Genomic DNA, 25311 nt, shown 5'->3' with positions numbered 1-25311 from the left:
CCTGAAATTCCAGGCATAAGGGAAGTTTTTTAAAGCTGGAAAATCAAATAAACCTTATAGATGATCTTTGGTCCAATAAAATCTGTTCAACAGGCAAAGGAATCCAAGAACCTTGGATTTCTAACTCCAGCTGGGCCACCCCTCCCCGGAGGACACAGCATGATGTGAGTAGGGGAACCTCCCTCGTTCCCCACATTTGTCTCTACGTCCACGTGGGGCTGCGAGCAATGCTCCCACGGCTGAACCAAGGAGTGTCAACATCAATGTCAGTGTTCTGCCGCTCGGGGTCGGGCCCCTCAGAGGAACGCAGTGTGCTCACACAGAGTGGCACTTGGCCCGGGAGACCTACAACACTGAGCGTGTGCGGGCCAGACGCACGTGACTGCCCGGCACGGGCTCGTGTCCTCTCCTGCGTTCATACCAGCAGCAGCGCAGGAGACCAGGTCCTGCCGGTTTTCCCAGCTACCTTGGGCACCCTGCCGACATTCTTAATAGCTACAGAATCCCAGCCCCAAACAGCTGATTAAGCCCCCTATGAAAACAGACAGAACCCTGCAAACACAGGATGTCCGAGCCACCCCAGGAGATCAGTTACTGAGGCACAGACTTCGTCTCGAGTGTCTCTTCATACTTATCAGTGGGATTGCCTGTGGAGACAACCTGCATCGACTCAGAAATAACCTGAAACCACTTAATGCTGCAGGTCGTATGGTGACACTGCCTTAGAAAATGTCCATGGAAAGAGCCACCACAGAAACAGAAAAATCTGGGACTCGTATTTCAACAACGTGGAGGTGGCTGTCCATAACCACCACCTCCTGGTCCCTTCTGAACCCGCGTGACTCAGAAACTCAAACGCCTGTAACTCAAATGTCACCCTACGAGGTTCTGCAAAAACAAATAAAAAGCACGCGAAGGTAAAAGCAGCGCTTGAGCAACCTAGATGCGCTGTTACAACTTTCGACTGTACTATTTAGGTAATGAAACTCTGAGTAACAGGTTTACATACATATCAGATCTTCTCCGAACTGATGCTGGCCAATATGCTCAAATAGGGACGACAGCATTGGCAGCAGTGCCACCGTGGTATAATTGATAATCTGAGTAACACCTTTGGGCTGGTTTCGGGTGTGGGTGAACTGGCCCTGCTTGAGGTTCTCCATCGTCTTCTCCAGATCCTCGGCGGCACTGTCCAGGAAAGCCCGCAGTGCGCTCTTGACACTCTCCAGGCCAGTCTTCATCACGGTCCTAGGATGCAAACACCGAAGGGAGGACGCGGGCCTTGGGGAGGGGCAAGCGGCAGACAAACGAAACCGGCTCCTACACGACGTCTATTCGTCCACGGCCACGTCCAGGCAACCAGATTTTCAAAACCCACTTTCTAACTATTTTTTCCTGTGTACTTGAGCTCACAGCAACATGACTCTGCAAATGCGTAAACTTCCTAAACGCCTTCCTAGCCCATGTAGTCAGGACCTCGGAGCAAAAGGCAGACCTGATGCTTTACGTGTTCCACCCGTGGTCTTAAGTTCTGAGACTATTTGACAACTAACAAAACACAGCTCCTGAGCCAGTCTAGCTAATCCCAAATCCAACAAAACTAGAATGCTTTCTGAGGTAACGGGTGGGAAAGAAACACTTAGTGCCGGCCAAACCAAGTCACCAAGTGACAGCTGTTTTTCACTGTAAGGGCAGCAATCAAGTCTTTTCTATACAAGCCTCTGGGGACTGAGCCTGTGCAGAGGTGACACGCTAAAGCCGCTACTTCTGGCAGAAAATGGAGGCATGTAATAGCATCTCCTTTCTTCATTTATTATATAAAACACCTCAAATGAAATTTTAAACACAAAAATCAATCATCGAGAGCACCATGGAATATTCTCTGTAGAAGACTTTCAGGAACCTTTACTTACAGTAACTGAGTTACATGTGTGGCTTAAAGGCTGAAACAACCGTGCTAACCAAATGGGGTTCGCGTGGGCTTTCCGGCCATGCTGGCAGCAGAGCAGGAAGCGCCCAGACCTGGAAGCTGGTCTACCTCCACACCTACTGTGAGACCTCACACTGCTCTTTTCTCATCTGTAAACTCAGAACACAACCCTTGTGTCTTCTGTAAAGCTAAACGTTGTTCCCGACGCGGAGCATGACCACGCCTGGACGCGGACCTCTGGAGGTGGAGCTCTTCGTTTTTACTCCCCACAGTATTGTCCCAATTCAACCCTCAATTACAGAACTTACTTGAAATTTAAATAACAATCTACAAATGATCATAAAAATAATACAATGTTATTGTACTACTAATTTACAAAACACTTTTTTGTCTACACCAACATCTTTAATTCCAAAGAATAAAATCAAAGCACTCTTAATATTCCTATATATCATTGTTACACTCACTGATTTAAGTAAAAATACAGTCATTTACCTTGCATCCAAAGTCTGACCCAAAATATGAAGACAGTTGACAATTGATGTTGCATCATTTCCTAAAGAGGAAACAAAACGCTGTATAAATTGTCTTGAGAATTTCTCAACTTTTTTTCTATTAATATTTGTGTTCCAAAAATTAGCCAATAACACAACTCAATAATGATAACTCAATTTAAAAGTTTTTTGATAATCAGGTTTGAAATCATGCAGTTTCTCTGCTTAAAAGTGGTTACGCGAATGTAAGTAGGAAAGCAGTAAAGCATGTCTCATCGAACAGCTGACACGCCCAACAAGCACTCGCAGCGCTGCACCAGGCTCGGGTTCCAGCTGGGCTCTTCAGGTGTGTCCCCCTCCCCACTACCAGCTCTCCCCGCACCAGCTCCTCTGAGTTTAAAGTCATACTGCACGACAACTTGTCAGGTCAGTGACAGCCTTTACGAAACGAGGTGGGCTGTAAGTCTAATAAATGTAATTCTACTGATTACCCCAAGCAGGTCTGCTTCCTTATTGCATCAACTGCATTAGGATGAATTAATCTGCCTGAATTCAACTGCACTGAAATGAGCTAATTTGTCTGAATGTCGTTGCTCTTTGGTGGAAAAGAAGCACCAAACTGTTGTGTAAAAAGCATCAGAGGCTGAAGAAGCTAAATGTTACCTTTTTGAGGTATTTGAAACGGGGGTGACTCTTCTTAAAAATAAAACGAAGTTCAGTCATTTTGATTGGCACAATTTATCATGAAGTACAGAAATAGGATTACATAATGAACACATATATTTTACTTTGTGATAAGGATACAGAAAATAAAATAAAACATGAATCTGAAGAAACAAAGTGACTGGACCACTCACAATGGTCTGACACCCTGACTTTCTCATTCCATGCCGTCCTTTGCGTTTCAGACACAGCCACTGCCTGAGTCCTTAGGTTAACAACCAGGATTTGCATGTCAGTTTTTAAAACACTTGAGCATGTTGTGTTCTTTATACACAAAAGTACCCTAAAGTGAATGAATTAAATACACAGGGAAACTAATGACTGCCGTAGAATGTGGGCACACCAGTTTAGTGATGTGATGCAAGAAAGAAAAACATGAAGGCATTCATTGTTGAGACTGAGTTTTTTCAGCAAATGTCCCTTAATCTTGCGCTTTAAATTTCAGAACTTCTGGTAACAATGAAGAGGAAACCGGCTGAAATTTATGTCCCTGTCTACTGGCTGGTGGGAGTGCAAGGGCTTCCCCTGTAGCCTTTAGGAGTATTACTCATATGCTCATTCACTCAATACACACGTGTTAAATACCAGGCACTCTTAAGCTCCCAGGGTTCTCAGGGTACTTGCATTTTAATAGGGGATACAGACAATGAACTATTAAGCAAAACAGAAATCAGTATGTCACATAACGTCCGGCCACAGTAAAAACATATACAGCAAGGGAGAGGGATGAGAGCAACTGGACAGAACAGTAGGGTGAGTGGTCACGAGGCCCTCCCCAAGAAGGTGACATCTGGGCAGAGACCTGAGGAAGCGTACGCACAAACCGCGTGTACATCTGGGAGAAGGGCCCAGGCGGCGGAAACAGCACACGCAAAGGCTCCGGGGCAGAAAATGCACCTGCCGTTCCAGGGAAGGACGGCTAGATGGCTGACGTGGGTAGGTTCGGGGGAAAGGAGGAGGGTGTGAGGTGGAGAGGATGGGAACCAGCTTCTAGAGCCTTGCGGCCAGAGCAAGTGCTTTGGATTTTTTTTCTTTCTTTTTTTTTTTGAGTGCAGCAGGAGGACATTCTTAGGTTTTGAACAGGATGTGCACTTATTTATATTTTAAAAGGAGTAATTCCAATGTGCCCAATTCTGGAAGGGCGAGAGTGGAAGCTAGTGCAGGAGTCTAGAACGAATGGATGGATTGTGGTGAATTTGGGTTAGGATGTTAGCAGTGAAGAAATTAAGAATGTATGTTAAGTTTTTGCTTATGGGTTGCAAGTTGGTGGGAAGGAGAGGAGACTAGGATAACTCTGTGACCACTTGGGTGAGGAACCGTGGGTGAGCAGTAGGGGAATGCTGGTAGATTTAATGATGTGGAGAGAGCCCGGGGGGTCCAGAACATGGACGGAGGGGAGGCTGGGTCTTGTGCTTTCAACAGGCTAAGTGTGGTGGGCCTATTAATTCAGGCAGGGACGTGGCATAGACAACTGACAAAAATCTAGAGTGCAGAGAAGAGATCTGAGTTAGAGCTACAAATGTGGGCTTTGTAAGCATATGGATAATTTAAAAATCACAGACCTGAATGAAATTAGCTAGCATGAGCATAAACACAGAGGCAGAAAGGTCCCAGAGTCTCCACTGTGTGGAGGTAGAACAGCTGAGGAGGCTGCAACACAGAAAATGAAAGAGGAAAGGCCCAGGAGGAAGAGGGGACACAGGAGTGCAAACGAGTCTCATGAAACCGAGTTTAGCACCAAATCAGAGAGACTGATTCCACACTCCTCCAAAAAGCCACAGTGCCACTGTCCCTTCATATGGATGACCGGCGCTTGTACTTTGTACTGGGCCTACGCAGGCCTTTTCCCAAAGGAGGCGGGTGGTTTAAACTTCCATTTGTAGGAGCTCGTGAGGTGCAGCCCGGCACCCCGGAGAGTGCCTGGTACAAGCAGGCGCTCAGGGAAGTGTTCGTGGCTGACGGCAGGAAGTGAGTGAGACCAAGAGGAAGGGGCATCGGTGGCCAGACACGTTCTGTGGGTCAGATGAAAACGTGTCCGGTGCGTGTGAGACTTCTGTGATGGCTCACGGCACACACCCATGAGCTCATTCATCTGCGCACCTCGGCACACCCCAGGTCAGGTACAGGATAGCTCCAAATGGAGGCACCTCACTGTAAAAATGGTGCGAAGGGACCCTAAGGGGTGCGGAGAAAGTATTAACTGAATCCTCAGCATTCTCATGTGTAGGCCAAGCAAAAGCACCAGTGTTCTTGGCACGTGTAAAAGCCTGAACTGATGGCTAGTCTTGAAGAGACACAGCACGCAGTGAGGGAAAACCAGCATAGGACTATGAACACAGCCCTTCTCGAGGCCAGCCAGAGCACACAACCGAAACACCAGTCACCTGTCAGCGAGAGCAGGAAGGCCAGTCAGAGGGCAGGGAGATGGTAAAATTTTACAGTGATGACTGTATTTCCGTGTTCTTTACTATCTGTAACTTCTTAACTGCTCTGAGTAGCATAAAAACCAAAAGTTTGATACTTTCAACTTAGTTTTTTCAAGATTCAAGGTACTTCCTCCAAATGCTTAAGGAGTGCCTATTTAAGACCTGTGTGTTTGCATCAGTGTGTGTGCGCAAGCATAAAAGGTACAGGATGAAAATCACAGCTCACACCTGAATCTAACAACAGACAGCAAACACTGGGTTTTTAAAACCATTGTTACCAACTCTCATACAATAGCACAACTCTCTAAATAATAACAACAAATCATACTCACCTTGGAGAAAAATAAATATTTTAGCAAGACCTACTGCTTCATTTAAACACATGCTAATACTTGTCTCGTCCAACGTTCCTGCAGCGAACGCTGGAGCGGTCTGCACGAACAGTGTGGACCTGCTGAGCTCCGGGGACACCGAGGTCACCAAAAGGAACATGGACACTACACTCCTTGTGCTGCCAAAAGCTTGCTCTATTCCCCACGTTCCTACAGGTCTGTCACCAAATGTAGACATTCTCCAGTAAGTCTGGGGAGTCTCTGGACAATTAACCAGCTTGCTAGTTAACATTAACAACTCACCAGAAAACAGGAAGGTAGAAAAGGCCTTTAAATGATGGCTAGTTTGTGCCAGCCTTCTCCAATAGTTCCTTAAACAGAAAGCGTCACTGTTGGTAGAGTTTACGGATCTTTCTGTTTGAAGAGTCATCAATTATGTGTCATTTCCTTTTCAATGGAAGTGCCCTAAGTGTCTTCATGGATTGTTTAAGGAATTTTAAAAAAGTGATTCTCAAAATTGTAAGACAAGTGGATACTACATTTTTCTTGAATGTAAGAAAATCCCAAATTGACAGCTTATCTCACTGTAGGAAACATCTGCTGACTTATCTATCTTTTCTTAAAGGTAGGACCTGGTTGGTTGATTCATTCAGTCATCAGATATTTATAGAACAGCACTGTGTGTGCCTCAGACTTCCTGCTAGGTGCTGAGGATAACAAAATAATCCGTCCAAGAGCTGAGAGTTGTGTGCCAGAGAGAGACATTACCAGGTGACCTGACCAGAGAGGTGAAGGACAGGTACGCAGAGCTATGAGGACATATCACAGTAGCAGGAGAGAGTGTCCCCAGGGAGGTCAGGGATGGACTTCCCGAGACAGCAGCATCCAGGCTGAAATCTGAAGGATGAGTAGTGAGCTCTGTGCTGGGCGTGCAGGATGGCGGGGGGCGGGGGGGGGGGGTCTGGGATCCTGTTCCAGGCAGCCATTGCAGCACATGCAAAGACAAGAAGGAACAGGACACACTCAAGAAGCAGAGAGGCCATTTAAGCTGAGGCATAATGAGGAAACGAGAGCATGCTGGGAAACGAGGATGCGTGGTACGTAGTGGGAGGCGATGGGACACCAGCGGGCCAGGTGAAGGCTCCTCAGGTTTGCTCTACAGAAGGGGGAGGCCACTGGACACACGGAGCCACGCGGTGATGGGGTGGGGGGATGGCTCTGGAGCACAGCCGAGAGGGGAGAAGGGTTAATGCGTTCGTTCTCGGAGGAGGGCAGGTGGGAGACACCCGGGCATCAGCCTGCGGTGGCGGCGGTGAAGAGGGAGAGAAAGCTTCGCTTTTTCATCCTCACAGCCTAAGAGGATGCCTCACACACAGCAAACACAGATGTTTATTGACTGAGTGCCTATAACCTGAATGTCATTACGGCAGGAGATTCATTCACACATGTGAAAATACGGCCCTGAAGAGGTCTTGACACACATGCACCTGTGCTATTCCTGCTGGAGCTCTGGTTACCAGATTCTCCTTCCTCTAAAAGTGACAAAGTCTTAAGTGAGCTGTAATAGTAGGACTTAAGTATTCTCTGATTGCCTTAAAATTAGGCAGTTAGAGAACCAGAATTTCCATCTAGCAAAGGCAGGGGAAGTGGTGGGATTAAAAGCAATATTTTGTTGCTCACAATGTGTCCCTGAAAAAGGTATGTCCTTCTCCTTCGTCAACCTGCCTGGGTCATCCAGTCCTAACTGACCTTCCAAAATACAGGCATGCACCGACCTGTGATCACCAGCAAACATTTCAGAGTTCAGTGGGACGTCTACATATAACACAGACACTATCTTCCTTACTATTTTTTCCCATAAAATGTTTTAATAGAGACACCAGAACTACTGTTCTCTAAGGAATGTGGCTCCTTCCTCATTTAAAAAAATCCCACCTTTTTCCAATATAAAATGAAGTGATTTAAACACCTTAAAAAGAATTCATGAGGCATAAAAACATAATTAATCTCTTTAGTTCTTAGTGTGCTTCAATGTATAGAAAATAAAGTAGATAAAAGATAAATACAAATACAGAAGTCCACGATTTGGGAATCCTCGTTTTACAGATTGGAAAAAATCTTGGAACTAGAGATGAGGTTTGGGCATTTAACTGCAATCTGACAGCCACCTTGGAATAAACATTCCATTGCTGGTCGTCAGCTCACCACAATTACTGCCCTCAGGACAAGAATTCTGCCCCCCGGTTGACTTCACTGCTCCTCCTGTCTCCGACCCCACCCTCCTGACATGCGGAAGGTCAGTGGGTCTCTTCCCATATCTGTTACTTTCGCTCACCAACACGAAGCCCAAGTATTTCTTTGTTAACCTCAACCTTCACTTCTGTCTTAATTTATTCTTAGGTTAGGTCACGAGCAATTTTTTGAACTAAGTACAGGAAAAACATGTAATCATCAGTTAACTGTCTGCCAGAATATAGAAAAAAAATATAATGTAAAAGTAGGACGAAAAAGAAAATGAGAGATTAATATGCCTGTCTACAAAAGACCGCGGCATGCATGCTGTCAGGCCCCACTAGGGACACCAGCGGCAGCACTGGGCCTTCAGAAGGGACGTGCTTGGCAGCAAGACTCCTGCTTCCGTCTGGGAATGCTACGCCATGAAGGCTTCACTGCGCTCGTGCTTTAAACAGCCAAGCCCCCTAGTGCAGTCGGTCTGTCATCTGATTTATCTAAATAACAGCTTGCAAACAAGACTAGGAATACCTCAGATTTGAAAGCTGTGCGGCTGCAGCTTACATAGCACTTCAGCATTCATCACCTCCCATGAGACTCGACACATGCAACAGATCTCTCAAGTTAGTAGTTACTTTAACCTATTTTAAAATTTTTTAAAAGGTTCAGAAAAGTTAAGTCCTTGTCCAAATCATTCAGCTGGTTTAGTTACAGGTCTAGGACTTACAAGTGGGCTTTTCCTGATCCAGGACATCATGTGAACGTCGAAAGCCCAGTTATAACCGTAACATGCGAAGTTTACGTGTGTAAGACTTAAATATGCTAATACTCTGATGCATCTGTATTACAGTATGTTTGATTAATAAAGAATTCTTAAAGTTTTACAGGCAAATGCCAAAGCAAATTTGAAACAATAATAAGACACTAGAATAGAAAGAATGCATTAAAATACGCTTTTGAGACAAAGACACATAGTAGCTCTCCAATAAATTCCTGTTAAAAACAAAAATAACAGTATTTAAAGGCAAAGGGATTTAATATGCAGTGCCTAAGTGAAATATCAGAGTCACAGAGAGATGGAACGAATGTTAAAACCCAGTTCTCCTCTGACCGGTACGACAAGTTATACTATGCATTTATCTTCAATCACTGAACCCTTAACATCGTTGGAGGGGAAAAAAGGAGATTAAACCCCAGGCAGGATGAATACACGGTGATGGAAGTCTACGTTAGTGGCAGTAGGTCAGTGTGCACACAGTTCCTCTGCAGAGGGTTACACTCTGCAAACGGCACAAGGCAGGCTCCTGGGATGCTGAAAATGTTCTGTCTTGACCTGAGAACATGGGCACATGCGTGTAAAAATTCATCAAGCCATGCCATCCAGCTGTCCTTGAGATCTGTGTACTTTGCTCAGTATACAGAATATTTCAAAATTAAAAAAATGAAGTTATGGTTAGATACATAACGTAGGGAACTGAGAAGTCACAGTATGTAAGCTAGAGACACACAACAGGGTATTGTTCTGGGGTCTCCAACAGAGCCAGATACAAGCAGAGAGCACTCTGAAGACAGACAAAGAAGTTTTGAACCCCCGTCCTTATGAGAAGGTTAAAAGCACATGAAAGTTCTGTCCGAACAGTTCTCACAGAAATTTTCCTGTCTGGAAGAGAAGTCGAACACAAGCCAGTCGACTGGAAATCATCCTGAAGATAATTTCCACGTGAAGTTAGGAAAACTGAAACGGTAATGCAAAAATTCAGGCAATTTATGGGAAACATTCCTTAATATGTAACCATACATTAGAAACCAAATACAGCATTAAATAATCATACCCAGAAACTATCATTTCTCAAAAAAAGTCATGTTGTAAAGAACTTAAAAGCTACTTGCACACGTACACGTACGTGCACATACACACACTGTGCACATCAGCCTGTTCCTCAGTTTATCCCTTGTGGCTTTCAAAGAAGCGACTTGATCCTTAGTTTTTCCTGTGAGTGGATTAGAATGCACAGCATCTCTATCAATACACTGAATGTTTTCTTGCTGAAGTCACCCCAACACTGTCTCAGAACCTACAGAGCACTGCGCTAAAATGCGCCTTGGCAGTTTATTAACGCTGATGCAGGAACGTGTAAAACAGAAGTTCTGCCAATTGCTCTGAAGTCTTAATGCCTCACATCGAGGAGGGTCTGTGGAGAGTGCGTGACCGCCCCGCATGGCCGTTTGAAAGCAGGTGTTTGGGAACATGGACTTGAGCTACACAAATTCTCAGAAATGAACAAAAGCTGGCTTCGGGGTGAGCGGTGCTGGAAAAGCCGCTTTTGCCCGACCCAGGCCTCCCTGTCTACCCTGCGGCTCCAGTGTGTGGCGCACAGGCGACACCAGGTCTGCAGTCAGGAGCACTAAAAAGAAGTGAGTGCAGTTAGAACCTGCTGATGTGTGACAGCTCGTCATTCAGTCTCTCAGAAACAGCCACTCCAAACTCCAGGGCCCCGTTCTGCTCCTCCCTTCAGAAATAAAATATGGCGGAAGATGCCATGTTCATTCATTTGCTCTTTAATGACATACTCTTTTGATTTTCAAGTGTGCTTTGGATTAGCGTATAAAGTTACAGTCTTCAATTTCACCACAGATAATGCTACTTGCAGACAACCCTGAGGACCTTATCTTGGCCCATGACGACCATGCATGCAGCCGTGCAAACGTGCATCCATGCAACATCGCAGCACACAACACGGTGCAAAAATGGCAAAGAAAACCAAGTGATGGCCATGCTAGTATTTGTTCAAGGGGCTCCTTACCAAACAGTGAAATCCTATGCCTGACAAGAACTCCAAGTTTGCAGAATAGGCTGAAGACAAAAGAAAAACAAAAGAGAAAAGGGAAAAGGGGAAGGGAAGGTAGAAAAGACAGGGAGAAATTAAATTAAAACAAAATAAAACAAAAAAAAAAAGAAGAAAGAAAAAAGAAAAATAAACAGCTGATACATGAGCCGGAAAAAGCAACATGATGTCACGCAGAAAGAATCAATTCTCTGAGCAGAAGGTGGAGTAAAGGTATTAAAGAAAGTCTCTGAGTGCATATCTTTAACAAACATGGTTAAAAAAGCACATATTATAAGTAAAGAAACCAAAAAAAAAAAAGCAAAGCTAATTAATATAAAAGCAATCTATATGAACCCCACAAGAATATAACAATTAGAAAACCATAAGAAAAAATTCAGTTTTATCTGCCCCAAAGCACTACTGAAGTTCTAGAATTCCCTTTTTGTTGCTCTTATGGGCAGCACTTTACAACGGAAGTGTAGTGCTTTGGGCATAAAGTGTTACTTTTAAGGTTTCATATATCTTATCATTTGAACTTCCCTCTCCCTGACCTCGACCACACTGTCCCACATATACCAGAGCATGCAGTGAATCTGACCACCACGAACTAGAGACAGAATATAAACAGCTGATAGTGACGACTCAGAGAAAACCTTACAGGTCGGGTATGAAAGGGCTTCTCGTGCTGACGCAGGAGCTGACGACCAGCGAGTTCCTGGGTCTTGGCGCCCTTCCTGGCGGTCACCAGCGGGCCGCTTCCAGTACGGTGCCCAGTACAGTGCCCAGCGTCCCGCGTCAGCAGGAGGGCACCGGTGGGCACTGCTGCTCACGGCAGGACCCAGAGCCGGGGCACCACCTGCTGCTGTCCTGTCCTGTACGTCCCCAGGCCTGTCTGGCGGGCGCCTTGTCGGGCCCTATTTTCAGGAACACACGCCCCTGCGGGTCCAGCTCAGGACACATTTCTTCTGAGAAGCCTCTTCTAACTCCTGGTGCTCCTTCAGCGCTCCCAACCCAAGCTGAGAAAAGCCCCTCCCAGCCAGGCCCATGACAGGCAACCTCCCACGTCACCACTGACACCAGGCCCACAGCTACCCACACTCTTCCTAACACTGGGAGTGCACGGGCCTCCAGTCAGAGCTCCCCCAAATGCTAACCCTGACAATCCACTTGTTAGCAGCGCCCATGCTCGGCTCGGTTTTCCCACCGTGACGACAGCTACGTCCCGATGGCCCCACCCTCCCCTGCAAAGCTCACCGAGTCCCAGCAGTGGGCAGGTGCACACTCAGGACTGGGGACACGGGCTGTGCCATGGGAAAAAACTGAAGGCAACTGCTCGCAGTAGCACAGGAGCAAGGAGACAGTGATATCTGTGATGCTGACCGCTCTTACAGTGAGTTCTGGCCATTATCTCTCACTTCAGTAACAGTGGGAGATAATCTATGGATGAAAATCAGTCATATAGGGCATTGCATGGCTTCTCCAAGAAAACATTCATCAGCAAGTGCTTAAGTGAATTTCACGTCTTGGGAAATCTCTTATCACTGCTATTTTTTAAAAAAACAATAATCTATTTGAGTAGATGTTAGACATCAGATTAGACATTAGCCTCTGAGCTGCATATTTATCTTCATGCTATCATTTAAACACTCAAAGACAATGAAACAAGCCAGGTTCTCCAGGGGCCCTCATCCACCGAGCTGCATGCACGTTAACTCAGCAAGGCCCTGTCTCCATCCACAGGGAGTCAGCCCATCTTGGAGCTGTGCCCTCTGGAGTCCTGGGCTCCTGTCTGTTTGAAGCAGCATCTTTTCCTTCTGACTAATTGGCACCCTTCACCATCCGGGGTGCAACATTCTGAGATGATGCTGAATTTGTAATACTGGGATTATGTTTTAACCCAGTTAATCTAGACCTAGGATGTTCTGTGATGATAGAAAACGGAACTGCTCTGTGTCCCATTTTGTTGGATCACATTTATGTCTGAGAATCTGTCAGAGGAAATGAATTCTTACAACACCTAGCTGTTCCTAATTAGCAGCAGCCGTGCCACCAGAGAGAAATGCAGACACACAGAAAGCTAGGTCCTCACAGAAGAAACTGTGTCTCCCTCCTGCGCCATCTCCCTTCAGCTGCAGTTTCTGCACAGACTAGAAGGTCTGGTTATCATCAGCTTTGGCGCACAGTTTCTCTAAAAGTATCTTCCAGAACCCCATCATCCCTTCCTCTCTCCCTTCATGACTAACATGAAGAATTCATAACACATCTGCAGTTTCCTCAGCGACTCCTTGCCTTGTGGGCTTGCCCTCCACCTCACTGCTGTGCTGAAACGCTCCCCCAAGTCCTCAAGACCGTCTGGACCCCACAGCTAATCACTGCTTTGCCAGCCTCCGTCCTGGAGAGCTCTCTGCCACACTTGGCATCACTAACTACTTAAATCTGTGAAGCCGAAGCCCTGGATTCTGTTTCACAGTGATCTTTCCCTTCCTCTGCAATTAACGTTCTCTAAATTCTTCAAAGATCCACTTCTGAACGCCCTCCAAAAGTAGGAAGATTCTCCGAGTTTCGGTTCCCAGAAAGCTTTTTGCTTCCCTCGGCTTCTCCGTTGGCTTCATCTGCTTTCAGAGCTCTGAGCCTTAGACGGGCACAGGTCATCCCCAAATGTGCCAGTTCTTGCCCCCATCTCTCCACCAACACCAAACACCTGCTTCCCACTGCCTGCTGGAGCCCTCCAGCTGAACGACCCGTCAGTCCTTACACCCCCATAAATACCTCTCGAGCCAAATGTAACCTCTTCGTCTCAAAACTAGTCCTTTCGAAGTTTCCTGGTTTTGCCAGTGACACCAGCATTGTTTCAGCCCCTCAGCACTGAAGCGTCAGCACAGGCTTGGCTGCCTCCTTCCTGTCTGGACAGGGCTCACTGCCCAGTTGAGCTGACTCCCCCGCGCTTCTCGCGCCCAGCCCCTCCGCGGGCACCTGCACTGCGCTCCCAGCACTTGTGCGCTCCCCCCACTCTCATCGCAGCGCGGCACGTGGCCAGTCTACACAGATGTGTCCCCTCAGCTGTACGTCTAAGTCCACCGAAGTCAGGAACCGTGCTGCCGCGTGTGTGTTTACCTGCAGACCTGGGGCAGCGCCTTGCACACGGCAGGCTCTCAGGACTTGAGCTGAACAAACCCCTGGGCAGCGCCCCCGAGGCAGCGCATGGGTGACAGCAGCCGCACCGCGTGTGGCCTCCGCGCCCTAGCCCTCCGACCCCCATACCCACTCCTGCTGCCAGCCCAGCCCCCTCTTCCATCTAAAGAGCTTCCACGGTGTCTTAGAGCTAACGAATTAAGTCAAAACAAATTCTTAAAAAGTAAAATGGAAAAAGATGTTAAGACACTATTCTGGCAGTCACTATCAATCAGTGTTCCACGGTGAACCCACAGAACCCGGATTTCCCCGAAATCACCGGCTTCCACACTTCACGCTGCTACTGACACCAAAAACGATCCGCCTTTCTTGATCTCCGACCTACACAGTCCTTAAGCTCCACTCTGGATGTCCTGACTTCTGTGACTCCCTGGCCCGTCCATACCCACCCGAGGTGGCCTTGCTTTACTGCGAATCACACAGCGCTTGCCGGCTCTTTGCGGTTGCAACAGTATCCTCATAGACTACGCCCCGCCGGGTACACTCCTGAGTGCGGAGACCCCCCGCACTCCTCTTTGTAGACACGAGCGCACTGACTTTAAGCACAGTGACTGCTCGAAACGTAATTCCTGGTGCCCGAGAGAATCTAAACAACTAACAGGAGCAACCTGGGTCTGACGGTGGAGAAGTTAGCTTAGACCCACGACGGCTGCTGCACACATGTAAAATACGAACTGAAACTGCTCACCACAGCGCTCAGCGTGGGTACGGGGGTATGCCTGTCTGCTCAAGGCAGCAGGGCCAGTTTGGGTGGGCTTTGTAAAATTACCTATTTTACCCTATTTTTCACCTGTTTTCCTCACTGACGTTATATTTAACTAAAGTGCTAAGAAATCAGGGATTTATAAATTTCAGTGATTCCATATCAACATACCAAACAAATATTGGTTGTTCTGAAATGCATTCTTTGGATTGTAAAAGCAAGATTTTTGTTATTTAAAAAATTTGTGAAACACGTAAAATAGTAATACAAAATCTATAATGCACTACCCAAAGGAAATGACTATTAAGTTCATTCCTTACCAATATTTTTCTACACATACAAATTTAGGGTTTTTAAAAAATCCAGATTGATGCCACTTGAACATGTATTTTATTTCTTACATGATCATCTTCCTAAGATATTATGTATTTGTAGCCCTCATTATTTTAATGACTGAACAACATGTACTGTAATTTATTTATCATCACCTTACTCATTTTATAAGTCCTGAATTTTTCTGAGGTTAAATTCTCCCTATGTTTGGCATTAAATTACTGTAAAGAAATGAGTTACTTCTGTTATTAGGCGTTCCCGTGTGCTGAAATTTTAATGGCATATCTTCCTTTTTTGAAAGTGCTCGTGGGAGAAGTAAAATTTACCAACCCCTTTCCAAGAGGTAAAGAAAACTATGGAGACGAAGTCATTAAAAACGGGGGCAATGCTATCGGAGGGTGGGGGAGGCCCCAGACCACAGGCGGAGGCTAGCACAGAGTGGTGCCGGCTGACTCGCTCTGGGAGGGATACAGCTGGTAAGGGAAATCAGTTACATCTGAGGTTAGTTACTAGTTCTGAGCGTGAGCCTGAACGCTGAACAGTGACAACAAAGCACAACGGGAGGAGGGGGAGGAGCAGAATTGGCAGGCAGAGCTTTATCTGCATTTTTTCCTACATTCTCTATTTTCTCTCGATTTATGTAATTGTCATTCAATTGACAACACTCACTAGGAACAAAGTTTCTGTTACAGAAGGCTAACCGGAGCCAGGGAAGACTCGGAGATACTGCAGGCTCCCAAAGGTCTGATGGTAGCTTGGTGCCATGGCACTGTCTGGCTACCGTGTGCGCTCCCAGGCCAGCCCACGGGGGCCGCTGGGCAGCCACGTGGGTGAGTGCGCGTGTGGGACAAGAAGGGACGGGTGCTCTCTCCCCTGGGGAGAAGGAAAGAAGGCCGTGCCGAAGTGGGGAGAGGGAGGGGGGTCTGCACCTTGGAAAGTAGCTCCTCCTTCCTTTTCCTTCTGGGAAACGTAGTTTGTGGAAACAAAGTACGTCACTGCGATGGATTCTCTGATATTTTAACTATAATCAATTTTATCAGCTTCACAGGATGATGCTTATTTGAAGAAGTTTGGAAACATTTATAATGCCGCTGCAGTCCTACATCACATGGCTGGCTACTTACTGGCTGGTAAAACAGTAAATCTGAGCAGAGATAAGCTGCACATCCTGTCCCCAGTGAACGTGGGGTCTTACTTTCCCTGTGGTCACAGACTGTCGGTCTCCTCTCCCCTGTCCAGCAGGTTGGTCCTGCACTGCCCCTCCGCATATCATCAAAGTCAAGTCCATGCTATGAACCTAAAACGCGCTAAAAAAAGGCCTTAAGAAAAAAAAAAGAGTTTTGTTCTCCAGGCGAGAGGCTGCTGATGACAGCTCAGGCCTGGTCAAGACCTTGACTGCAGCCTTAAAGAGGACCTGGTCAAACTGTGCCCAGGGTCCAGACCTACACACACTGTGAGATAATCAATGTAGGTCCTTTAAAGACACTGAACTTGTGGTAGTATTGCTAAATAGTAATAGATAACTAAAAAAAGGAAAAAAAGGTAAGGTCATAGGAGAGCCTGCATTCTGCTTTATGACAGGGCATCACTGTCACAGAAACTCCTTTCAGATCCAGTCTAAAAGCTCGGTGTGAACTCCTGCCCAGTGTAACCCCAGAAGCGGACTTTCTCAGTCATTGATTCTCACGTATACGACATTCTGGCAGAATTCTGAGGACTTAGACTTGATAACCCTAGAACAATCACAGCTAAATCTCTAAAACATACTTGGGTTTAAACAGAACTGAGAAGGCATCGCTAGGACGCTGGCTCGAGTGGCGTGAGGGGAAGCCTCCAGAAGGTACGTAAGTTTACTGCATTTCATTCCAAGATTAGTCATTTTTTTTAAAGATTACAATTATAATTTCTGTAAATGAGATTTTGCCCTCCAGAAAAATACATGCTGGCAAAAATACCAGATTTGAATAAATTTTAAAGAGGCCAATTCTAAAAGCATCATTTATCAAACATACTAATACGGTGATGCATCTCCAGCCTCCACTTACAGATCCTGGATTGGGTGTCTTATTCCTTCTGTCCAGCATTACATTTAGCAGTCAAATTCAAGAAAACACAACACCTTGAACACATGTATTTACTTGCCCAAACTGTCCTCCCCTAGTGTTTGACTCCACGGGGCCAGGAGCCGGGAGTAGGCTGCACCTACTCCAGGATCCTGAGATGCTCCTTCTCAAATGCAAAGACACTTCACTCAAACCACAGTCTTTATTTTTTAGAGCCGTTTACCTAGTCACCATTTCTTTCTCTTTGTTTGAAGCATGTCCTCCAGAACAGAGAGGTCTGCTTGCTGCAGATAAGAAGTATAAACGATGGTTTTTGAAATACTGATCAATTAAAGGAAGAACGACCTGAAAGAAAGGAAAAGAAAACAGATCTACACAGTGGAATCTTCCGGGGGATGGGTGAGTGCCGAGTCTTTGCAACAGCAGAGTTCTGGCCACATGCAACAAGTCCCCAACAGCCACAGCCATGCCATCAGCTCCACTCCAGTCTGCCTGCCTCTCAAGTTCCACTCTGCAGTACGTGTGTGTGTGAGTATGGAAAACACACCTAATTTCCAATGGTTTAGAATTAGTCTCAATATTTTCTCAAAATGAAATGCCCTTAAATTGTCATCTAATGCAGTTTGGTCCCCAGTAGGTTTCAAAATAAGCAATGATGACCATGTACTGAGTTTCCACTACACGTGAGTGACTGACATGCAGCCATTGCACGTGTCTCAGCAACCACTCTGTATGGGAGGCGCCATCATCCCTGCTTTCTAGGCATGAAACTGAGATGTAAAAAGCAGCGACTACAAACTCACACTCTGACTGAGCACGAAGTCCCACTGCCCCTTACCTACCTGCAAGAAGTTCTTCTGTCTGGCCTCCTCAAAGCCCACCTCCCAGTTCTGTCCCCTCAGCCTTCTGGCCTTCGGCAAGTTTCTCCTCTCACCCTGTCCACCCACACCACAGGCTTCGTCTGTGCCGTTCCCTCGGTCTGAGATGCTCTTCCCACCACTCCTCCCGCAGGCCACAGGGCAGTGGCGCTTCATCAGATCAGCCTTTGCGGCCTGTCAACTGGATAAACTCCCCGTATCCTCTGCTCTCCTTAATACCATTTGCAATTTTCTACTTCATACGTGTGATTTTGAGTTAGTCTCTCTCCCTAAGCATTTGAAGGCACTCAGAGAATACAGAAATAGAGAAAGAAACACTTCTGGGTTTGTTTCCCATTACAGCCCTCTCCTAGCCTCCACCACCACTGCTTCCTGGGTTTGGTTTACCACCAGCTGACCAGTGCTTAGGACTTTGTCGGGCCTGGAGCAAGCACTAGATAAACATCTGTTGAATAAATAAATGAAAAAAGTAGTAACAGTTGGCATTTCCAGTATTTGGACCCAAGTCTGTCTCAATACATTTTTTCCCTACAATGTTGGCATTGTATGTTTTTTAACAATAGGAATACACAGTTTTTAAGTCTCTTCCTAGAAAGTTGTGACATTACCTGAACTTAGTGATTGACATATTAGGTACTCAATAAATACGTGAATGAATGAATCTATGGACAGTACAAATCAAGCCACAGTAGGCTTCTGCAAACAAAGTCACTAGGGGATGCAGTAGGAGAGTATTTTAAACGTGTGACTGCAGATCATGAGTACAGCACTTCTGATCACTGGCTATCAAAGGGGATTACATCCTAGCAGAACAGGTAGCCAGCAACGTGCAGCCCCGGACAAGCTTCAGGTGACCGACACAGGTTCTGGGTGCTGCACAGAACGGGAAGGAAAGAGAAGTCTCCCTTACAATGAAGGGATTCTGGATTCTGCAAACACACCAGCCAAATCGTAATGGATGAATCATAATGGAAATAACACGTCATTTTGCAGATGATCTAAAACCGCCAAATTCAAATACTTTGAAAGGAAACTGACAGAAATCGTTAGGTCTTCAGGTTAACTAAAACATGTTGTGAACAGGAGAGCTTCCCAAGGGCCTTCTGTCCTTGTGGTGGTGAATCCCAGGACGCAGCCCGATGCATGACGCAGACCAGGCACACGGCAAACACCGAGGGAGTGAGTGGACCCACCACGTGGACTCCGCAGCTCTCCACCTCCTTCCCTACTGGCTGAACGTACGGCAAATTCCTGATAAATTCTTATCCAATGGGATAAACACTAATCATGGGATATACTCCAAATATTGAACAATTTATCCTCTCTGAGCCTCAGTTTTCCTCTTCTGAGTAGGACTGAGTTTCCACAATAAAGAGTCTATAGTAGAGGTTCTCATAATGTAGCCATTTATAAATTAACTGGTGCTTTTCTTCTTTAAAAAAGATACACTCATTTCAAATTTTTAAACCATAACAATATTCAAATGTCATGAAACAGATTTCTCTTCTACGTCATATGATAAAGCCAAAAAAGAGAACTTTGAATCAGACTTCACAGAGTATGAAGTCACTTGAGAAACATCTGAGAAATGAGTTACCCACATGATGCATGCAGTTATCTCCGTGCCACAGAGCGTTTACTCAGAGTGGAACTCACACCTGGAGACAAGCGCATCCTGCAAAGGGCAATGGTCTAGAGAGCACATTCTGGGAACAAACACACTGAAGCAAAAACAAGATGGATTGTATACTGTACTTTAGCAAAGAACTTGATTTCTTGCTCATAAGGGAAATGTTCTCCTTTGCTTCTGCTGCCACCATCTGTGGACATGAAGAGTTTTAGGATCACGTTGCACTTCAAAAATCACAAGACATTCACTCACCCCAATGCACCGCTTAGGGCACACCGCTATGCGTGCTATCCCACTAAACTGAACATAAAAACACAGAGGTTAACTTCAGCAGTGTGATTAAAGAAAGATTACAAAATATCCAAATCAAAATAAAAAAGCTCTTGAGACAGCCCACACGTGGCTGTGAGCACAACCGTCCTGTGTAGCTCTGAGATCTGACTGACATGCAGGGGGAAAACTGGAATAAAGCAAAATCCCACCTTCTCCGCAGTCAAATCTCACACCGTCTTTCAGTTAGAAAGGAGCCCACTGGGCTGGGAAAGGTGAGTGTAAGGTAAGTAAGCATAATTTTAGATTTGAACACTGGCCTCTAATAAAGACAGTTACTTCTTGGTGTGACTGAAAGTTCAAGCTTTCAGTATTAATAGACCAACGGAAAAATTGCAGGAAGCCAGCGCCTGTGGCAAGAGCAAGGATCACAACTGTGACACTAGGTTGGAAAATTAACATTCTGCTAAAGAACAGAGAAATTCACCGGTGTCAAAAGAGAATTTCCCTAAGCAAAGCGCAAACACCTGAATTTTCCCTGTGGTGCAGACAATGAATTCAAGGTTAAGAACTGATTGACCTAATGTGTTTAGCTTAGAAGGTAGCCTTTCTTGGCGCCCTCATGCATACAGAGGAGGCTTCATGCATACAGAGGAGGGAGCAAACCATAATAACCATGAAGATATGCAGAACAGACTGGAGAGCTAAAAATTCAGAACTGGATACAAAGTTTTAGAAAAATGTGTAAGCAGAGCTTTCATATCTTTTAAGAATCAAACTGACTTTTGTTTGAACAAGTTCTACTGCAAACAGAAATAAAAACAACTTGAAATGTGCTTTATAAAGTCTTAGATATAAATTTAGGATAACTTTTTGAGAACTTAGGTAATATTTTATAAATTCAGACAGTGCTCTTCCCATGAATAAGTAGAAGAGAGTAATGGCTTTTGAACCCTGGCACATTTCATTTTTCAACATGTGGGCATTAATCTCTCTCAAGCATCATCATGCGAAACGCCTGGATCCATCTAAGGGGCTTTCTCGTATACATTCTATTCAGACAGAACTTTGTACCTAGCTAAGGCTGCTAAAATGCCAAAGAATTAAGTAGGAAATATCTTTCCCTTCTTTATACATTTCAAGAATAATGCTTATGTGGAAAATGTGAGAACTTTCGGAGAGAATAGACCGTATGGTCTATGGTAAAACACAAAAATTAGAAAGAGGCGTATGCCTACCTTCACTGTCACCATTAGCCTGTGTCTAAAAATGAATACACTAAAGATGAGCTGTAAAGGCGATAAAGTAAAAGATGAAAGAAGGAGGTGTTGTAGAGGTTTTATTTTTTAGTTAACAGTGAAAAATGAAAACTAAAGTAAATGACAGTTAAACAGCCTCAGCTGTACTTGCTTCTCTAGTTGATGTCTTGTACACACTTAACTGCCCGTCAAAACCATCTGAAAAACACACAGGGAACGTCAGCAGCTGTTTGAAAAAACAGCTAATTTTGTTGGGCTCTATATTAATCTAGCCTTCCTTTCTCCCCAGAATTTGTTTGTAAGATCTTCTCTACCCTGTAGAAAGCCAATGTGTGAAGTGGGTGAAAGCTGCCTGTAGTGAGCTTCTCGCCACTCCCTGTGCACCGACACTGTCCCCGGAGGTTTATTCAGAAACTTAAATACAGGGTGATTAAGGCCTAACCACATTTTCCCCTTCAAAGTTGTGTCTCTGCCATCCAAACAAAGGTTAAAGAAAAATGTTTTTCTTTGCCTTGTTCCCTTCTCCAAATGATCACTTTTTCCCTCTTCTCTCTCTTGCCAAAAAGAAGGCTGAACCCCAGAGCTGCTATGCATTCAGATACTTACAATGGGGATTCGAAATTTCAATATTTAACTTTGTACATAAAAGCTTCAAAAACTCACCAGGGCCTCATTCTTCTTTTTTGTTCAAATTCCATTCGGACTAATTTGGCTACAAGTCAGGATGACTACCGTATTTTTAAAAAAATATTGTGGGATGAGTTACAAAGAGACTGCACATGATAAGTTAGTTTGTATCATTGACCTTTGTGGAAAAGACAGTTAAGAAGAGAGTGAAAACACAGCATTTGGACTGTAGATAAAGGGGCAGGTTGAAAGAGGGAGGTTTAAGAGCACGACACTCCAGCAGAAAATCGTTAATCATATTTGGGATATGAGGGGCCAAGAACAGGAAAATACAAAAGCTTGAATTTCCATAAACTTTAATCTGATGCTGCGCTGAAAACTAAGTATAAATCCGAAGAAAAGTGCAGCACAAAGAGCCCTTGGCTGGGGGGGGAGGCGTTGCTGCTGATGCGTTGCTAATGGACCTGGGACTATGGGCCCTGAGGGAAGGGGCTGAAAACAGAAAGAATGAAGGTTAAAAAGTAAAAAAAAAAAAAAAAAACAGAAACAGAACCTCCAAGTGGAAAAGAAAGGAAGAAGCTCACCACCTGCGGAGCACACTGGTTTTCAAAAAGGATCAAACTTTACATCTGAACACCAGCCAGTGGCTGCAAGGTGACTTGACAGGAAGGTGAGGAATTAACAACTTGAATTTTAATTCAGTGATGCCGAGGACAATTACAAAGTAAGAGAAGTGAGAGGAGGCTGGCTGCTTTGATGATCTGTTCTGAATCTAAGGCTTGAAATAGAGTCCTTTTTGTACTTAATTGGCACTGAGCCTGCTGGGGATGAGGTCTTCCCTTTTACCCTAAGAGGACAATAAAGTATTCCGCACTGCAGACACTCCAGTACAAAACTCCAGTACAAATGTGTATACTGGAGTGTCTACACAGACTAACCTCAAGGCCTTTACAGTGCCTAGAAATTTGGGAAACCACAGAGTTTGACTTTAGGGTTTTTTGTCTGTTTGTTTTGTTTTTAAGAGCAGAGCAATTAATTTCATAAGGAAAGATTTAACTGTACCTTAAATGTTGATGTCCATCCAATGTCTCTTTCAAAATGAAAAAAATCAATGCCAATAAACATTTTAAGGAGAAAAAAGTTATGTTAGACTTTCTTTTAGAGTTCTAAAAATCTACCCATCCTTAAAAATGAGTCTGCCTCTTGTCTTCCATACTGAAGTCAGCACTGGGACGACAGAGAGGGTGCACACCGTGTGGGGACACACCATAAGCAGCCCCGGGTCTATGCTGTTCTACACCCTGAGGCTGTACGTGTCAAGAATAACAAAACTGGGCTGTCAGCCATAGGACTACGGTACCTACCGAACTCCAGGATATACTGATGGGCTTCATCCACATAGCGAATCAGTTGCTGAAGGAAACTATAGGCAAATCGTTTCTCAATAGAAGGTGTGTCCAATTCCAGGTCCTTGAAGCCTCTAGAACAGCAAAAATGAAAAATGGAAACCAACGTCTACAAAGACTATGGGAAGTCTTGTTAAATATCTATATACGGAGGTGTATTTAACCTTTTATATACAGCAATATAAATATAGATAGATTTGGAAGGCTAGCTAATATTCTTGTTGCTAAAAACAAAAATGAGATTTAATTTTTAAGGAACACTTTGCATCTGACATAAAACTGTACTAAGTAACTCACTATGCAATAAGATGTGTGTTTAGAAAAGCAGTGAGTCATTTTTGCCTAGGGAGTTTCCAGAGTGATGGACGGCGGCTTAGCATAAGGAGTGTAAGGAACTCAGTCATGTGGATTCTGAACACACTAAACAGTAGCTCTAAGACTTAAACAGATACGAGTGGGTGCACTAGCAGCATTACATATGACAGGATGTTTAAATATTCAGGCTCATAAGAGAACGTGTACCTGGAGCAGGTGTGCCTTACCTGGACACAGCATACCCGCTGATCTGCAGGAACTTGAGGATGTCCTGTGCTTTCTCCCTGTCCTTGGCTTTCTCTTTGGCTGTCAGTGTGTCATAGGGAACCAGCAGTGGATGATTTCCACCTCCTAAGAGGATGTCAAGACGAAAATACAGCATAGCAATTAGAAAATTAAATTAGAAATTTAACTTAGTAATTAGAAACTTAAAGAATGATCTGAAATGAGAAACGGCTGCATGTAGAATAGGACTGCGCTACAGAACTTCTAGTTCCTCTAATCAGACACAGAACACAGAGGACGCTTCCCTCTCTAGTGAGTTTACTGCTCCAGTTAATCTAGGAAACCTGTTCAAAGACTGCGCACATGTCTTTCAAGAGGCAATTAAAACGTGAACATGCAGGCGTTTGTAACATCGAGTGCCAATGACTCTGCAATCACCCAAGAAAGGAACCCAGCAGAGTGTAAATCGGCACTGAAACACGCACAGCTGGATCTAATAAAATTGTAAGGCGTGTTTCACACAACGTGCTTCGTTTTTCTGCCCCACAGAGAGAAGAGAAAAAAATGTCTTAAGTCTGGAAGTTTTACTGCGCCTAACAGATCACAGAGTACTCTGTAGTCACAAATTTCCAAATACACAAAACTCATACTCAGGCTGCCAAATTTTTTAATCAATCAAGTACATGCATTACTTTTATTAGATATTTGAGAGAGTTCTGTTTTGTCTTCTTTAAGAGTTAGTTCTGTTAACTATCTAATAGAAGTAACATATGCACGTAATTGATTTAAAAATTTGGCAAGAATCTAGGTTTCTAGTAAGAAGTATTTAAAATATTCTTTAGATTTAAAAATTATAGAAAGTATTGAGATTTTTAAAAACTAATACAGATAGAAAGCATTTATAAAATTATAAATTTTGTAAAAGCTTTTATAAAAATTATAAAAATTTCCAAAAAAATGCACTGGTAATTCCAGATATAAAGATCTGATACAAGGAATCCTATTAAAGCAGCAGCAAAATGAATAGCTTGGCAGGCCCCAAGTTTAGAGTTTATAAAACATGCACAGGAATATATTTTACATGAGATGCTGAAATTCCCTGAAATAAAACTACTAAGGGAACTCTAGAAAAAAAACTGAAAATAACTGTTTTGTTTGAATTATGATGACAGCACAGACCCTGTTAAATCCGTGTCCAACGGGGTTAAGCCAGGGGCTCCCAAAACAATCACAAACGTTGAATCCAGCCTGCGTAGGGAGCAAGCAAACAACAGACAAAGGGGAAAATGCCGCGTTTTCCTAGCGCTTGCCTTGACAGGGTGCCATCTACAGAGATGCAAGCAGGCCCTGAATCTCATGGCCGTTAGGTGGCACTCTTCCATCACAAACACACAGGGACAGTCAGGAGCTCCCACACCGACAGGGCACCCTAAGGAGCCATCAGT

General features: G+C 44.6%; 1 protein-coding gene across 1 annotated transcript in view; it reads right to left on the bottom strand.

Annotated features, from left to right (window-relative positions):
- Nucleotides 1-25311, bottom strand: part of RYR2 (ryanodine receptor 2) — a 539007-nt gene that overhangs the window by 103523 nt on the left and 410173 nt on the right. Inside the window, exons 59-65 of the mRNA XM_072971049.1 lie at nucleotides 23869-23992; nucleotides 23285-23400; nucleotides 19890-19954; nucleotides 17480-17601; nucleotides 10942-10991; nucleotides 2426-2486; nucleotides 1010-1248 (exon numbers count right to left, since the gene is read on the bottom strand). Of these exons, the coding sequence (XP_072827150.1) occupies nucleotides 1010-1248; nucleotides 2426-2486; nucleotides 10942-10991; nucleotides 17480-17601; nucleotides 19890-19954; nucleotides 23285-23400; nucleotides 23869-23992 (777 nt within the window). The remainder of the gene's footprint in view (nucleotides 1-1009; nucleotides 1249-2425; nucleotides 2487-10941; nucleotides 10992-17479; nucleotides 17602-19889; nucleotides 19955-23284; nucleotides 23401-23868; nucleotides 23993-25311) is intronic.

The sequence above is a fragment of the Vicugna pacos genome, chromosome 11 (genome assembly GCF_048564905.1).
Source record: "Vicugna pacos chromosome 11, VicPac4, whole genome shotgun sequence".
Taxonomy (NCBI): Eukaryota; Metazoa; Chordata; class Mammalia; order Artiodactyla; family Camelidae; genus Vicugna; species Vicugna pacos.
The sequence above is the reverse complement of the archived record's forward strand: the minus strand, read 5'-3'. Positions and strand labels throughout refer to the sequence as shown.